This window comes from Otolemur garnettii, unplaced genomic scaffold (assembly GCF_000181295.1).
Source record: "Otolemur garnettii isolate 467f Iridium unplaced genomic scaffold, OtoGar3 scaffold00021, whole genome shotgun sequence".
Taxonomy (NCBI): domain Eukaryota; kingdom Metazoa; phylum Chordata; class Mammalia; order Primates; family Galagidae; genus Otolemur; species Otolemur garnettii.
Window position 1 is genome coordinate 15,461,242 of NW_003852416.1, and position 18,059 is coordinate 15,479,300.

Genomic DNA, 18,059 nt, shown 5'->3' on the forward strand with positions numbered 1-18,059 from the left:
TTTTTCATATTAAGCGTATACTAAAATACTACTTTGCTTAAAGAAAATACATTATTATAATTAATTTCATATTTTTAATTTTTAATGTGGGAAGTAAAAAATTTAAAGCATACAGCAGTTCACATTATGTATTTATTTAACAGTGCTGGTCTAAGGTAGTGCTGGGTATGCTGTTGTTATTGTCATGAGCAGTTATAAGTTGATCTTAACATCTAGGAAAGCACTGAAGAAAATACATTAAGCCAGCAGCTCAAAAAATGTTCCCATAATACATCTGTGTGTTTTGGAAAGAATATTTGTTTCTTGATTATCTGTAGAAAGTAATTAAAAAGAAATACATGGGCAATGCCTGTGGCTCAAAGGAGTAAGGTGCCGGCCCCGTATACCAGAGGTGGCGGGTTCAAACCCAGCCCCGGCCAAAAAATGCAAAAAGAAGAAATATAATTTATAGTTAGGGGTATAAAAGAAACCACAGTACAGCTTTATGAGTGTTTAAGAATAACAGTAAGTACACACATAACAGTAAGTACCAACACCAGCCTGGTTTTGACAGAGTCGAATTCTGACACCTTAAAGAGGAGATTGATTACTAATTGGTCACCTAGTCTTATTTTCTTCCCTGATTATGTCATTACAGCCATGACAATATTGTACTTTGAGGCAGAGATTAGAGAAAGAATAAGCGAGAAAATCTCTCTCTACAGTGGAAGAGTACCCCAACAAATTTGAAATGGAAATTATCTCAGCCTTGCTAGATTTTGAGGAGTGCAGTGGAATTGATCTCGACCAGTCTCCAAGGATTCTAGGTTCCAAGGTTTATGAAGTGAATTCTCAAATAAGTTCTTGCTTTGTTTGTTTCTTCCCCATTGTCAAAAAGAGGATTCAGAGGTCTGTGCAGAAGATGAAGTGATACACCAGTAGCTTTGTGTAGCTAAGGTCAGCCCAAGTCATCTGACATCTAAAAATTATCTAAAGGTACCTATGACCTTTTAGTCAAGGGGAAATGGGTATAATGGCCTATGCTAACATGACTTTAAAATTAACGGGGCACAGGAGACTATATCGCACATGCAAATATTTTCTGGGTATATAAATGTGAGAAGAAAAGAGAACCCACAGAATAAATGCCCACCTCTTTAGTCAAGCTCATTACTGGTATCTTTATAATCATTGTCTACTACTCCACGAGGCCCCTCTGCATTACATGATAAAGGACCTCTATTTATCTAACTGTGGTTCTCTGATCACCATCCCAAGCAATTTATCATTTAAGGTAACTCATCTCCCCAAATTTCTGCAGTTAGAATTAATCTTCCTCTTTTGTCACTATATAACCTGGTATAACCACACCCCTAACATAAGTCAGCCTGCGATCACTACCCTAATAGAGTTCCTTACAGTCTTCCAGTAGATTGTCTTTTATCACCAAACAAAATATACTCCACATAAGTATGTTAATTTAGCTGAAGTGAATGTGAAAACTTACTAGTTTTCCCCAGCTGCATTACTCAAGGGCACTTCTAGTCCAGAAAAATTGTAGTCTTTTTGCTAACTGGCCATATGGTACACAATCTCAGTTTCTATGAGAATCTCCAGTAAAGAAGGTTAAATTCTAGTGACCCCTGGAGATTAATTAAATTGAGCTTTATGTCCAAACCACAGAATGTAGGTCCAGGTGCAAAACAGCACTGCCCTCTAAAAATCTTCAATATGGTCATGGTCTAGATAATGTCAGGTTCCAATTTATCCACTTGGTATTAAATGCCTCCTGAGTCTGAAACCCAACGACTTATCCAGCCCTCATTCCTGTCCCTGATGAGCATCTATTCTACACAATTAGCCTGGCTGGCTCACTTTCTCACAAATCCGCACCATCCATCCAACCCTTGGCTCATTCCATTCTTAAGGTTTGGAATGCCTCCCACATCTTCCCTCTTGCATTGCCAGGGAAGAAGGACTAATAATCAGAGTTGTAACTTTGAGAAAAAAAAAACTGACACACACCCAGCTTATCCATGTCCTCTCTTTTAGGAATCTACCTGCCAAGATCACATCATATGTGCCTCCATGATATGGTATTTTAGGAACAGATGTCTATTTGCTTTACCATTTCTGTCCGTCCCAATTCCAGGGACAGTATTAGCATCCTTCTTCCTTCTACATTATTTTAAAAGCAGTAAAGCAGTGTTTGATCTCCATTTACCTCCTCCTTTGTCTATGTCTCAACTGATCCCATCATCAGACAGGGAGGAAAGGAGCCTTGTTTATTGACCCCCTCAAACCTGAAAAACCAGACTGCAAGCTCAAGGGTAAGAACAGTATCATACCTCTCCTGCCTTCCTTCTGGGCTTGAGCACAAAGTAGGTGCACAATCAACTCTGGTAAAACTGAATGGAGAACAAGCTCAACAGTGAAAAGCTGCCCTGCTTACTATGTCTTGCTTCTCTATGGATACAATGACTCCATGCATTATTTTTCCTTCAATAAGACTGAAAACACAAGACCAACTTCAACAGGAAGAAAAAAATTGCATGTGTCTGGGCACATTCTTCATTTTGATTCATGCTCCACATCATACCCTAGTATTTCCATGTTCTAAATGACCACGGATTTTCAGGCTTTCTTTCTCAGAAAAGGGGCAGCATAACAGGATAATGACAAACTTCCCCCACTGTACTAAGAGGGTCAGAGACACAGGACATTCTTCACTACAGGGCCATCTGCAGCACTATCTACATCCTCTCTTATCTGGATCTGATCACAGGGGCACAGTCATCTTATCTTACATTCTTGCTTGTACAAGCAGGATCTTGGAATGGCCTAAGTCCTGGGAACATTAATGCAAACCCTTCCACAAGATGTAACATATTGACCATAACAAAGGCATATTTCTGCCTCTTGGTGTGATTAGAGGCACAGAAGTATAAGTTTTCCAAAGGGTACACTCCTTAGTCCCTTCTACCAGTCTTTATAACTCTGTGAAAAAATCTGGGACATTCCCTAAACTGGGACCTTGTTAAAGGAAATTATTTTAGCACTTGCCAGTTACCTTCTAGGAAATTAGGATATTTCTATCAATTTTGTTTTCTACCCAATGGAATTCATTCCCATATTTAAATGAATTTCCAGTTTCTCCATGCTTTTGTGCTATCCCTCTACCCAGTACAACAGCCTCAACCTTAAATATTTCCACTACCCCTGTAACTGAGTAGCCAACTTAGATATCAATGTAGGGATGCTGGAACTTTGACAAGCACTGCTCAAGAGACTACTGCAGAGCAGAAGCTCACATACTTACTCACTGTCCTAAAAACCACAAAGAGGAAAGCCTACAAGGGGGGGGGAGCTTACCCAGGCCACCTGAAGCCAATGCCCGGAATAGACAACTCATCTCCTTCCAAGGACAACCTCAACCATCACAACCTATATGGGTTGACCATTAGTCATTGGTGAATGTTGGATACTGAGACGCATCTTTGTTCAAATCAACACTTCATATCTAAGTGGTCCCTTCACTGTGACCAGGGTTGTCAAAGGTCACACACTGTGGTTTTAAAAAAGCATTACATCCTTAGAGTTATTGAAACTTTCCCAGATAAATTATTCTTCAACAAGAGATCATGTTAAAGAAAAAAAAGACAAGTGACATATTTATCTTAAAGCCAGTTTTTCATCCTGCACAGATGTTGGCATCTGGTGGCATCTTAGAAAAACCCTCACTCTCATCACTGATATTTGCTTCTCTTATAAAATTTGTTCATAAGACATGATTTGCCAAATAATTGAAGATGCATAAACTGCACTGTTCCCTCCCCATGGGTTCTATAGAAAGAAGCAGAGTTTACAAAGCTATGTGAAAAAACACCTTCTCCAAGTACCTTCAATTCTGGCTTTTAATCATGCTCATATATGCAATACAAGGATATCAACTTTATTGAGTAGTCACCACATAAGGTATTTTACATATATGCCCTCATCTCACCATAATCTCATTATGTAAATATTTTATCTCTGTTTAATTGTAATAGAGGTACAGAGATATTAATTTCCTTGCCCAGAGTTTGCTCAGTTGTACAGCTGGGATCGACGCTCAGAACTCTAATGCTTATATTTCTACCACTAAAACTCAACTGAAAAGAGGTAAATCTAGGGGAAGAACAATTTTGGCTACATACCTCATACAATTCAATAATGATGTTTCCCATTAGCCCTCGGCTGCTCTTGATATTCTCCATGGCAAGAGTGAAGTAGATCCCGCTCGTGTCTGAGATGTAGAGGTTGTATGTGTCATTCTGGTTCCACTCTTGGACTGCGGCAAATACTTGGTTCTCATCTGTACTGATGATGTGCATGTCCTGAAAGAAGACAGAGGCCTGTGAGGCAGCAGATCCCCCTATCTCTCTGCCCTCCAGGACTCTGAATAATTACCATGATGTATGAAAAGCTTGAGTTATAGGCAATGGTAAACAATTCTGGTATCGGATCAAGGTTATAAATTACGAGCTTCATATCTCTGTTCCTTGCTAAGTGACAGCAAGATAGGTATAAAGGACTTTGGATGATATTATTTTCCATAGCTTCCAAGGACTCATCTACTTACATTTTTTATTTTTGCATCTGAATGTTAGAACTAATGCCAACAGAGACAGACAGCCTTCTAAGAGAAGCTCACACAAGATGTAAGAAGAAAGGGCCCATCCTGTCTTTAAATCTTTATGTTTTTTTTAATTTTATGGCACAGTGGTTTACATGTTTTCTCTTTTTTTAATTTTTAAAGCCTGCAGAGTCTTGAGGATTGCTAGGAGAATACCATAGAGATGCAGATAATGGGTGGGGACTGGGATCTCCAGCACTGCCTCAATCAGTGGCAGCACTACTTGAACTTGTTATAACTGAAGTTCTGTATAATATTTTAGAAGTATTTGGAAAGGGGGGTTCTGTTGCTCATAAGGTAAAATTATATTTGAAAATCAATGATATAGAGGAAAGAATACTCAGCCTGGAATTTAGTGTTCTGAATCATAGTATAAACAGCTGCATCATGGTGAATGTGTCAGTCTCCCTAAACTTAAGTTTTCTCACCTAAATAGTAAAGAGGTTGGGCTACCAATAAAGTACCTATTTGGATATACAGCCTCTAAATCAGAGATTTCAAACTGATGACTCGTGAAGTTAATATGGATTTTAAAGATTTAGTCTGATCACATCCTGTATGGTAAACTTGAGTCTCTGGTCTTTTGGGAGGAGTTGGTACCACTGGGGTCTCATCCCTCCATATTCATGTGTTCTTACAATCTACCATTTACAATGATGTTAAATTCCTGGTACCTAAAGTCATTTTAGTTTTAATCTTGGGGTAGATAATTTCTAAAATCAAAACTAATAGTTGCAATTCAAAATAATTTACAAAAGCTAGCTTGCCTTATGTGGCTAGGCATTGTACCAAATTTAAGCCCTTAACTTGTGAACTGACACTTTCAGAAGGACAGTTTGACATGGATAAACTTTTGCCAAAAACATTTAAAAATAAAAAGGAACTACTGGCATGTGTGCCAAAGAGTAATAGGTAGCAAAAGGAAAGACACCCTTGTCACTTACTAAAGGCACTTACTATAGGACTGTGGAAAATTGAAGCCGACAGTAAGTTAATAATCAGGAGGGGTCCAGCCTTCACTTTATTTGATCAACCTTTCCCAGAAACCATTTCAAGTAAAAAGGAACAGCAATGTCTACAATGTCAGGACCACGGAGAGCTCCTCCAAAATGCCTTACAAAGGAGCAAGCCCACTTGATTTAGACAACCTGGAGGTAGGAGAAGTAGAAAAGCATGTTCTGGATCCTTTTATTGAAGGGTCTTTGTCAAATATCAGCCTCTGGCCTTGAACACTCTAGGTCACCTTGACTAAGACCTCACTTGCTCATTTGTGCTTACACACCTTGTAGAATTACAGGTTCCTGCTGAGCTGCTTCAAAATGGAAAGAAAGCTTACTCTTAAAAACCGTGAGAAGAAATCATGTTGTGCTGGTGTGGAATGAATGCCCAAGAACCCAGCTGCTAAGCTGTAGGAAATACAAATTAAATTCACTTACCCTGTTAAAAATGCAATAGAAATGCCTGGTTTTTCCCAGATGTTTTGGTCATAAAAATGAATGAGCTAAGTTATTTTAGACTAAACTAATGTAAAAGAGATAGAAAACAACCACACTACTTAAAACACTGGGGCATGGTCAGGATTAAAGAGAACCAGGTTTGCTGCGAGTATGTTTTAGGTGAATGCTGTCTTAGGGCTATGTCACCTGGTGAACAGGTACTCCAGGCTCTGAAGCAAGTGACTGCTCTCTAGTATCTAGCATTCTGGACATCTGCTTGAAAAGTCCTTAATTTGCCAAAGTTACTCAGCTAATAAATGACATTACTAAGATTTAAATCTAAGACTTAATCTTATTTTAAACCAAATCTTAATTAAGAAGCCAACATTTAAAACTCCTTATCAGTAGGGCTATAACTTCAGTGTGTATCAAAATGACCTAGAGATCTCAGTAGCAAACAGACTCATGGGTCTAGCTGCCTGAGATAATGACTCAGCACATCTAGTGCACAGCCTTAGATTTTACCCTCTGGATATGCCCTTCACATGACTCTGGTGCATCTTAGTCTAGAAGACTACTCTTTGAAACATGTTGAACTATGTGACCTCTCTCCAAATGGGTATTATAGTGGACGAAGGCAACCAACAATAACCAGGTAATTAAGTCTTCAAAAACAAAGAATATTATTAGTTAAAGTTGGTCCAGTAGGGGTCTGAGCAATAATGAAGCTAATTTCCTTAATCTGGCTACTTCATTCTAACTCTAAAGCATGTGTTACCTCTTAACTTTCTACACCTCTTTCTCTATTGATAAAGAGAGAAATCAAAAGAAAGAAAATGCAGAAAGTATAAATTCAGATTGAGACTTTACTAAACTTGTAATTTGAAGAGTGTCAGACAAAAACAAATACATACTTTTATTTGGAATAAGATTCCCCTTCTGCCCTGCGCAAGACAATAGTTCTGAAGAATCATAATTGCTTTATTGAAAACCCAAACCTTTGACTTCCTAGGTGAACAATGGTAAAAATACATTATGGTTTATAATGAATTTTATTATAATCTAGGCTTAATGTAACTTCATTCATTATATAAATACCAATATTATTTAGCATTTGCCATGTGCCATACACCACAATATACAGAGAACGAAATCACAGAACCTACCCTCAAGAAGACGGCCCACTGATGGTAAAGACTTCACATACATTCATGGCCTTGCTTGAACTTGACTAAATGCTACAATAGAGGAACTAGAAATAGTGATGAGAGTACAAAGGCTTACAGGAGATAGAGGAAAGAACAGTCAAGAAAATTGATGGAACTTGGTTAGCTCAAAAACAGTTTTCCTCTGAAGAAAGTGAGAACAGAGACTAGCCATGTCATAAGGGATTCTGCATGGCATGCTAACTTTTATCTACAAAGATGTCACAAGTTCTTCAGCAGGAGAAAGAAATGATTTGAGTTGATCAATGTGGTGATTTGATTGGAGAAGACTGGGTTCCTTACAGGTTTATATTCATTGTGGAAACAGCGCAAAGAGGGGATTTATATGGGGGCAATAATAGAGGCAAAAAGAAAGGCTTAAAAGGTCACCACAACAATCCAAATGATGATTCATGAAGGCCTGAACTAAGAAAGTACGGTCTCTATGAAGACCCTAGAAGATGAACTGGCATGATACTAAGAAGGCAAATCTACAGGATAGAAGGAAGAAGGAGATTACACACACTCACACACACACACACACACACACATACCTACACAGGAGGTGGATGATTTAGTTCATGAACTTATCTTAGAAAAAGTGCTACATACTTCATTGGTGAATATCATTATAATCACCTGCAAAGTATTCCCCTTGGTAAGCTATGCACCTACATACACCAGTGCCTAGTCCACCCTTCAAAGAAATTTTTTGAAACTCCTTCTTTGAAATGGCCATCAGAGCTATCGTCGTATTACCCTTGATGTCCTGAATGTCATCAAAATGTCTTCCTTCCAATATTTACTTTATCTTAGAGTAGAGAAAAAAGTCATTGGGGGCTATATCAGGTGATTAGGGAGAGTATTACAATAGAAGGGATGAGAGGGGGTGGGACGATAGAGGGAGGGTTGGTAGGGGGATCACACCTATGGAGCATATTGCAAGTACAAGTTGGATTTATCAGGTGTAGAGCATAAATGTTTTAATCCTGTAATTGGGTAAAAGTGGTGAAGGCTATGTTGTTTAGTAGGATGTAAGCATTCCAATTTGTACAAGTAATCAACACATTGAATCCTATAATGGCATAAATGTATTTATGATCTATGTACGAGTGATTAATAAAAAAAAATATAGCCAGGCATTATGGCAGGGGCCTGTAATCCCAGCTACTTGGGAGGCTGAGGCAAGAGAATCACCTAAGCACAAGAGCTGGAGGTTGCTGTGAGCTGTGATGCCACAGTACTCTACCAAGGGTGACAAAATAAGACTCTGTCTCTAAAAAAAAGAAAAAAAAACATCTTGCCTCTCCAAAAGGTCTTGGAAAACTTCTACTCTCCTTTGCTTTTGCTCATTGGTGAGCTCCTTCTGGACCATTTTTGCACATACCTTTCTCAAGCCAAAATTTCCAGTTAACATTTTCCTAATTGTTTCTCTCGGGATGTTTACCTGGTCTTCTGTGCTTCCTACAGTAACCCAATGATTTTGATGAACAACTTGAAGAATTATTTTTGTCAGTTCTGCTCATAACTGGCCTCTCTGACCTCCCTTCCTCAGTGATGCTTTCTCTCCCCTCAGAGAAACATTTAATCCATTTGTGTACTGCCGTTTTCTTCATGGCATTCTCCCCATAAACTTAGACTAACATTACCCTGATTTCACTTTCACTCTTGCCAAGTCTAACAATAAATTGAATGTTCATTTGTTGTCCTAATTCAACCTCTGGCTTTCTTGGGACAGCCAAAAACACACAATAATAGTGAATGCCACTCAGTAGCAAACTACCACTTGCCAACATGAATACAGCTATGAGACAATAATATTTCAAAGTTATGAAACCTTATAGAGTTTTTTGTACAGTGCTGCCAACGTAAGGATACAGTGACCAGTTCACAAACTTTGTCGTTAGACTATATATCCATATACATATATATTGCACACACACATATTTTCAAATATTTGACTTCAAAACTCTGCCTTTCCTTTACAACACTCAATGCAATAATAATTAAATAATCCCTTACGTAATTATTTGTTTGATGTCTTTTTTTCTCATTAGTAGGATCCCACAGAAGAGAAATGATGTCTCTCTTATTACTTTATCTCTTTATCTATAATATGTACTTACCAGAGTATCTGGCATATGGTCAGCATCCAACGAAAGTTTACTGAACAAATAAATGGAGTATGTAAGCAAACTTACAAGCAGGATGATGCATATGGGACATCAGAGGAGCTCAGTTCTAGAATGACTAACCAGGAGATTTAAGAGGATGTACTGCAAATAGGCAGTTGGGTAAGTGGTTTGGAGTTCAATGAAGAGATGGGAGTTGGGGCAGTGTATACAGGTGCAAGGAATACAAAAAAAGAGGGAGGATGAGGAAGTTACCCAGGGCCCATGCAGAATGCAAGAAGAACTTAGGAACATTAATATTGCAGCAAGAGGAAGGCAATCCAGAAAAGAAAATCAGAATAAAATACTGCCAAAGGAAAGAGTTTCAACCATGGATTTTTTTCCCATCAGCATCAAATGCTATAAAGCAGTAAAAACAGAGATAAAGATATAGAGTCATCTATTGAATTTGGCCTGCAGGTGGTCACTATAACAATGGCTAGAGTGGAAAGATGGACGTGCAGGAAAGAAGACAACTAGCAGTGGGCTGAGGAGTACATAGGAAGTGAGAAAAGAACTTAGAATTCCAGATCAGTCTTTAAGAAGTGTGGCCGTGACACAGCAGAGAAGCATAAATCAGTATTTGGGGAAATGTAAAAACTATGGAAACAAAAGGTTAATATCATTGTCATTATCATTATAATGAATTTTCTAAGACATATTTCCCCTCTCCTCTCAATTCTTCAAAATGGGATTAACCATATTCTGCTGTCAAAGAAAAAAAAATGAACCCAGACAAAGCAAGGAGAGAGGAGACATTATTTGAAAAGACGACTGCAAGGAGAACACCCTGACCATAATACCTGCAGCATCTCAGAGCACAAGCAGAAAAAAAAATTACTTCTACAGGGAAAAATAAACAAAGCTAGAGGAAAGTGGCGTGGGAAGTAGGGGGAGCAGGTGGTGTGATCAAGATATCGAGCAAGAAATTGTTTTCTTTGTGGTCAGCTGATTCTCAGAGGAGTTCCTCATTGCAAGGTTTATTTGACCTCTCAGTGCTTACATGAGTTTAAGAGTAGACCACAGTTCACAGGCTTGAGAAAGAAGAAAAGGAAGCTCTACATTTGGTCAAGTCAAATTAACAGGCATTTTGTCTAGACTGGTTGTAAGACAACAGTTCAACTAATCATTTATGAGGAAAAGAATAGAAATTCGGTCTTGTTATAGGTAAACAAGGTGATCTTATCAAGTCAGGTGGTGGCAGTAAGCCATTTCCCAAACACAAAAGGGATTTTTTAATTCTGGCTGTTTTCCAGAAGCACAGGACTCAGGCAAAGAAAATCAATATTGTGACTACCAATGTGAATCCCACACAAAACCAAAAAAAATTTTTTTTTCTCTTGTAGGACTGATTTATTAGATTAGTAATTTAAGAATACATCTGGAATTCGGGAGACAAAAGAGGGTATATCCAAGTCAGTAGGGATCTTAGGCAATATTAAGTCCAAAGGTAAGGATGGGATGTGATCCCCTCATGAACACTGATCTTCATGCCTGGCGGTTAGGAGCCTTCGTACCACTATCCCCTGTATCAACACTGTTTCTTATATTTGTTGAGCACTTTGCATTTGACCAACAACGAGCCATTCAATGAATCCTCATAACTTTGTCAAATAGCATTATTATCCCATTTCACAGATGGGAAGACCTGGGCTCATGGATAAACATGTGACAGAGCTATAACAAAAGCTCAGGGTTTCTGCTCAGAAGATCACTTGTCTTTTCCAAAGGCTACCTGCTCCCTATCGCCTGCCCTCAGGCCCTCTGCTGGTTTGAGATTTTCATGCCTATTCATAAGAACACCAAGCCGGTGCCCAGGGACTGAGTTAGGGAGAGCTCAGCACAAGGCTGCTCCTCCTAATAATTCTGCTCATTATTAATGGCACTCATTGCATTCTCTGCAAAACACTCCAAAGCCACTGAGAGCCCCAGGAGAGCACATTCTGTATAGACAGGCTGGGAACAGAGGTGCAGGGCAGTGATGACAGGGAGCTTTTCCAGCTTTTGTTTTGAAGCAGGCAGCCTAAACGCAGCCACAGCATCTCATGGAACAGCAACAGCTTGCTTAAAAGCCATTTCCAGTTTTTTCACAATGGAAAGAACCACTCCCTCTCCCCCCACTCCCTCTGTCTCCACCTCCACAGCCCTGACTGTGAAAACCTGGGTCAACACTGGCTAATAGAGGGGATCAATAAGCATCCAGCTATTTTTGCAGCAGCCCTCTTATTAAGGAGAAGCTTCTCTGGATGGAGCTCTGTGAAAAGGGGCTGTGTGGACAGTCCTGCCACGGGCAGCTAATCATCCATGGAATGTGCTAGGGTTGTGATCAATTCAGGGTCTCCTCTGTCCCCATTTGCAGCCACACTACCCAGGGGAACAAATTGTTTGTTTCCCTGGGAAGGTTAAAAATAACTAAAATACACAGGTACAGAGACCAAAAAATGAGCCTTCTACTGAGGAAGAAGTTTTCTAAAGCTATTTCCTGGGCTTAGAGACGTAAGGGGCCATTCTCCTTCAGAGAAAGCATCATTATGAATTCCCCCTTTCTAATCTTCTCCGAAGTAGGATTCCTCTTTCTTGCTTGGGTTTAGAATATCTGATGGGTACATCCTGCACCCACAGTACCATACACCGCCCCACAAATGCTAATCACTGACAGAGCAGAGAAAACGAGAAATTGATTCCATGGCTTCTGAAGCTATTTCATGCGGTCTCTGCCCTCCCCATCAGCCTTTGTACCCCGCCCCACCATCTCTCTTGAGCCCAGTTTCTCAAGACATCAAGATGACCTTTCAGTTTGTTGAATGAACCTTGCCTTCTTAAACTAGGGTCTGTGTCTGCATTTTCTACCAGCTTTTCCCCAGCCTTGTTTGCAGAGTTAACTCTTTATCCTTCTGGTATCAGCTTGAAGGTCACTTTCTCCAGGAAAATATCCTTACTACCCGTTTACCTCATTTGAATAACTATACTTTTTATGCCAAGATGGCCCTTGAATACTCCCACACCTCCAATTCCTTGTTTGGCATCTCTCTTTGATGCCAGAAAATAAGGTCTATGAATGCAGGGATCATTTGTATCTTATTCACTGTTCTATACATAAAGTTTACTTCAGCACATGGCACAAGTAAAAATTTAATTGGAAGAAAGAATAGTTGAATGGATGCATAAAAGAAGAAATGAATGAATGAGTGAATACACATATGCACAAATACTTCAATGAGTAAAAACAATTTGGGGATAAAAAATTGTTCACCCTCTTATGTCATAATCCCTCCTACCTCTGTACTCATTTAGCCTTTCAAAATGCAGTAGAACCACCATAGTTGACCACCTTTCTAAACTGACCACCTTCCTACATTGACCACCTCTTTAAGTTGACCTAATTTTCATAGATTGGATATGTACCACATATAATTAATGTATAGTAGGCCTAGTTCTTTATATTGACTACCTCCATATGTTGACCAGTTTGTTACAGTCCCTTGGGTGGTCAACTTACAGCAGTACTGTTTCTTTGCACCAGCTTAGAGACCCAAGCCTGGGCAACATTACACTCCATACATATCCAACCTCAGACTTGGCTTCTCTGTCCTCATCAAGGGATGTAGTTGTATCCTGTCCATATTTATACTGAGGTTCTGAGGCTCCTCTGCCCCTAGAAGCCAATGTTCACAGGAAATGGGGTCCACATAGTAAGTTTTATAATTTTCCAACAGAAGTGTTAAAATGCCATTCTTTTATATTAACATTCTGTTCAATTATCCATTTTTAATTACTCATAGTGGCAGGAGGGAGTGGAAACACAGGCAGTATATTTATAATATAGTTGAACTTGAAGTGAAGAGAGAAGCAAGAAAACCATGAGACTTACCTGTGTACTTTTATGCACACACTCATTTAGCATCTGTGCCTGAGCTTGGCCTGGTACCTGGCAATAAGGCCTTTGCAAAAGAAAGAAGTTCCCTTCCCCTGAGAAGTGACCTAAGGTTATACCAGAAGTCTGAGTCACAGGAAATCAAAAACCCCACTGAATGGGTAATACAAAACCCAGGTTCAGTGAGAACAGCAGAAGCCAAAGCACTCAGTCAGTGATAAGTAGGGCTGGATGCCAGCAGTGCTCCCAGCCAGGGATCACCCCCAGCAGCCTGACAAGAGTGTGTCTCCAACCCTCCCTTTGTGTGTGAGGACCCAGGACAGCTGGTGTCGCATGCCATACCTTCGGCAGTGAGTACTTGGGTAGCTTTATCTGTGCAAAGGCCTCTCTTCGGTAAGACACGTAGTAGCTGGCTCTTCCACCTGTCGTTACCTAGATGGTGGGGGAAATACAAAGAGATCAGATGGAGCCACAGATCATGGCACAAGCTGGAGAGTATTAGCCTTTCCATCATCAACCACAACCAGTTTGTAATTACCTTTAGAGAATATCCTTTGTTGGCTTTGACTCTCTAATCCTATGGCACCCTGAGTTGCTCCCATGTCGGGGTGCCTAGAGAATAAGTGGCAATGACACCAATCCTTCCCACTGTATGACTTTCTCCATGCCAGCAGGCACTGACTCTTGCATTTGGTCACTGCATTCTGTGTAGGGTACACACCTAGTAAAGATTTTCAACTAAATCTAGAAAAGCTATCAATGTGGGATACACACATGATCTATTTATCTTGCCTTTACTTTGACAGTTTATATAATCCATTTCCATTTCAACCATACCACAAATGTCAAAGGTATTTTTTTTCTGGATTTGAATAATTACTATTGCTTAAAGCCCTCATTACTTTGAAATTTAATCTGACTTCTGAGAACAAATTCCTTTCCTTCAGATTTACAAATCCATGCATTGAGCAGATATTTATTGGTCCTTTACATTTGCATGTTACTTAAAGCTATTAAAGGTCAGGGCATGAATTCCAGAAATGAAATTCAGAGATCTTAGATTTGAGTCCCAGCTCTCTTACGTTGTGGTTAGGAGGTTCCCGGGCAAGCTGTATAACCTCACTTGGGAAAGGACAGACTCTTAGAGGCAAGTAGAAACCACTCCATGAAATAGTCCTCTGGCCTGGGCTTACTGAAAAGTCCTGCCAATATGGCACAGCTCTGCAGATGGCTGCTCTCAGACCAATTATCCTAACTCAGGGGAAATTAATATTCACAGGAGAAGATAACATGGTCTGTTTAGAGAAAATAGCAGGAAAACAATAGCAACCAGGCTGCTGTGCTGAGGAGGCAATTACTCCAGGCACATGCTTCATTCTCACTAAGCTCCAAGCACATGCTGGAGACAAGCCAGTCTTCCCATTCTAGTCCAAACCTGGCCTCCATCCCTGGACCCTACTGGGAGCAGAAAGGTGTAACATCTCTATTGAAGCTACTCATCTCTCCTCACTCTGAGAGACGACATCTCCCATGGCTTCCCACTGCTCTGCACAGATTGGAAGCCCACAAAGCAGGGGCCACAGCTGCCAGATAGAGCAGCTGTCAGAAGCAGCATGAAGGCCAAGCCTTGGAAAAAAAACTTGGTGCAAAGGCTTAAGCTGTGAACCAAGAGGAGAAATTGTTTTTTCCCTTATCTTCAGGGAGAAGCATCTATTTTTCATTACAATCATTCTCATCTTGTGTTTCATGAATTTTAAAAATTTTTAATTGTAAAGGCATCTGTTCCAAATCTATACTGCTTTTTGTTTACTTAGAGTAGGTATTGTATATGAAGATCTAGGGCAGGGGTTCTCAAACTTTTTAAACAGGGGGCCAGTTCACTGTCCCTCAGACCATTGGAGGGCAAGACTATGGGCCCTGAGACGAGTCAGCTGCTAAGCAGGACAGGCAGGGGTGGCAAAAACACCCAGTGGGCCAGATAAATGTCCTAGGCGGGCCACATATGGCCCACAGGCCATAGTTTGAGGATGCCTGATCGAGGGGTTGCTGAGAATTTTTTTTCTTTTTCAAAATAAGTCTCAGTTACACAGAATCATATTAAAATATCATCCTTATATCTAGACACACTAGTCACCATCAGTCTTTGCATGACTGTTTCTTTGTTGAATTTTTTTTATTATTAAATTGTAAAACCAACACATATAAGAATTCCTGCCAACTCATGAACTAGATCAATAGTTTTTACACATTAGAGTGCCTGAGAATCACCTGGAAAGCTTAATACCCAGACTTTGGGGCCCCATCTATAGAGTCTCTGACTCAGTAGAGATGGGGGCATCAAAATTTTCTTTCCAATAAGTTTCCAGGTGATCCTGATGCTGCTGGTCTGGTCTGGGGACTGCACTTTGAACAACACAGAACTAGACCTTTAACAATTTGAATACCACAGAAATAGACCGTAACAGACAAGGCATGGTTGCTTATATGCCTGTAAGCTCACAAGTCTGGAAAGCCAAGGCAATAGGATGCCTTGAGCTCAGGAGTTTGAGACCAGCCTGAGAAAGAACAAGACCTGGTTTTTACTAAAAGTAGAAAAGTTAGCTGAGCATAGTGGTGAACACCTGTAGTCCCAGCTACTTGGGAGACTGAGGCGAGAGGATCACTTGAGCCCAGGAGTTTGAGGTTGCTGTGAACTAGGCTGATACCAGCTATTGTGAAGACATCTGTTCCAAATCTATACTGGGCACTCTAGCCCAGGTGACAGAATAAGACTCTGTTTTGAAAAAAAAAAAAAAAATACACATACCTCTGTTCTCTTTACCATCCTGACCCTTGTCTCTTTCCCTGATGTAGATAATTTCCCAAATTCTGTGTTTACAATGATGACAAAGTTGTTTTTTCTTAATTGAGGTAAAATTCACATAATCCAACCTAACCATTTTATACTACACAATTCAATGGCATTTAGTACATTCATGGTGTGGTCCAGCCATTCCTTCCATTTAATTTTAAAATATTTTCATACCCCAAAGGTGCCTAATGATCAAGTTTTTGAACCCCCAAATATATCCTCTGGTAACCTATAATATGATTCAAAACCATCTTTCCACAGGTCATCCTGAATCTCACCAAACATGCCTTTGGGAAAGTAGACCAGTGTCCAACAAGGCTGGCCCATCTCTGACTGATGGTCAGAGCTCACTGACTAATAGCAGCTTCTTCCTGGAAGATCAAGCTGCCTCTAAAAGGAAGAAGATAATAGCACCCCTGGCCTCCTATTGGCACAACAGGGAAAGGCAGGGCCCAGTTTTCAAATCACTGTTGACCAAAGGAAAAGAAAGTGGTCCCTTTGCTGGTGTGACTGGCTTCACAGCCTTGGGAAATCATCCCTATGTTTATTAGATACCTGTACAACCACACACTCCCTCTCAGGTTCACACATATGACATGCAAGAGTTTGTGCTTGAGTAAATAAAAAAGATAGAAATTACTCTTCAAATACACTATAAAATGCTCCAGAATATGAAAGGTCCACATGAAGACAAGGATCCCTGGGGTTTTCCAAGTATCTCTGATATCAACAGTATCTCCCAGAAATATCAAGCTTGCTCCTGCCAATCTTCTTTGGTATTGACTATGTCTTTGTCTCCTACTTGCCTAAATCCAATTATTTCCATTGGTATTTTAAACCTCAGCGTAACTCCTATGAGTTCATAAAAGGGTTTTGAATGCTAAAAATTTGTTGTCATTTTGCATATATGGCTCAACGTTCATGTAACATAAAAGTTGTGTATTGTTTTTCAGATGCCACACAGACCCTCAGATGGAAGGTCATGTAACCTAAGCATGCCCCAGTGAACCAAGCATGCAGCCATGGATAGAACCCAACTGCTTGGACTGAAGAACAGGGACTGAATCAAGAAGCAGACAGTGCATAGCAGAATCCAAGATCCAATCAGATTGAGACCTGGCCTCATCCCCTTAAACGATCCTACCAGATCACACCTCAATACCTTCTTACTATAAAACCAGCCGAATCTCCTAGTTTGGGAACACACTGCTTTGGGAACTATCCCCACTGCGTACCTTATGTGGGCAAAGTAATAAAACCCCCTTGCTAGGTATAGAATTGCTTGACTGTGTCTATTGCCCTGATACCCAGCAAGTGTATGAACACCTCTGGGAGGTAACAGATTCTCTCATCTCTCAACTTCTGAACTTTGTTCTTTTTATTTCTATAGTGCAGTTAGTATTTACTCCGGTGGCATACACATTCCTAAAATTATTTTTCCATGTCTTATTACAGCACTGTCACCTCCTTAATTCCTAGACAATGTTTGTTCTGTGGTTGGAATTTTGGTGTCCCCTGCAAAATTCATGTTGCGACTTAATGCTCAATGCAACAATATTAAGAGGTGGGGCCTCTGAGGAGGGGATCAAGCCATGAGGGTTATGTCCCCAGCAGGAAATGCTGCTTTATAAAGGTTGGAGGGGACCAGTTAGCCTGCCTCCTTTTTTTCCTTTCTGCTGTGTGAGGACCCAGTATTCAAGGCACTATCTTGGAAACAGAGACCAATTCTGGATATATACCTAATAAAGGAATTGCAGGATCAAATGGCAAGTTTATTTTTAGTTCTCTCAGTGTTCTCCAGATGTTTTTCCAAAAGGAACAAATTAATTTGCATTCCCACCAGCAGTGTAGAAGTGTTCCCTTTTCTC

At 40.1% G+C, this 18,059-nt stretch overlaps 1 protein-coding gene across 1 annotated transcript in view; it reads right to left on the reverse strand.

Annotated features, from left to right (window-relative positions):
• SORCS3 (sortilin related VPS10 domain containing receptor 3) overlaps window positions 1-18,059 on the reverse strand; it is a 599,222-nt gene that overhangs the window by 103,791 nt on the left and 477,372 nt on the right. Inside the window, exons 8-9 of the mRNA XM_003787189.1 lie at window positions 13,683-13,772; window positions 4,176-4,355 (exon numbers count right to left, since the gene is read on the reverse strand). Of these exons, the coding sequence (XP_003787237.1) occupies window positions 4,176-4,355; window positions 13,683-13,772 (270 nt within the window). The remainder of the gene's footprint in view (window positions 1-4,175; window positions 4,356-13,682; window positions 13,773-18,059) is intronic.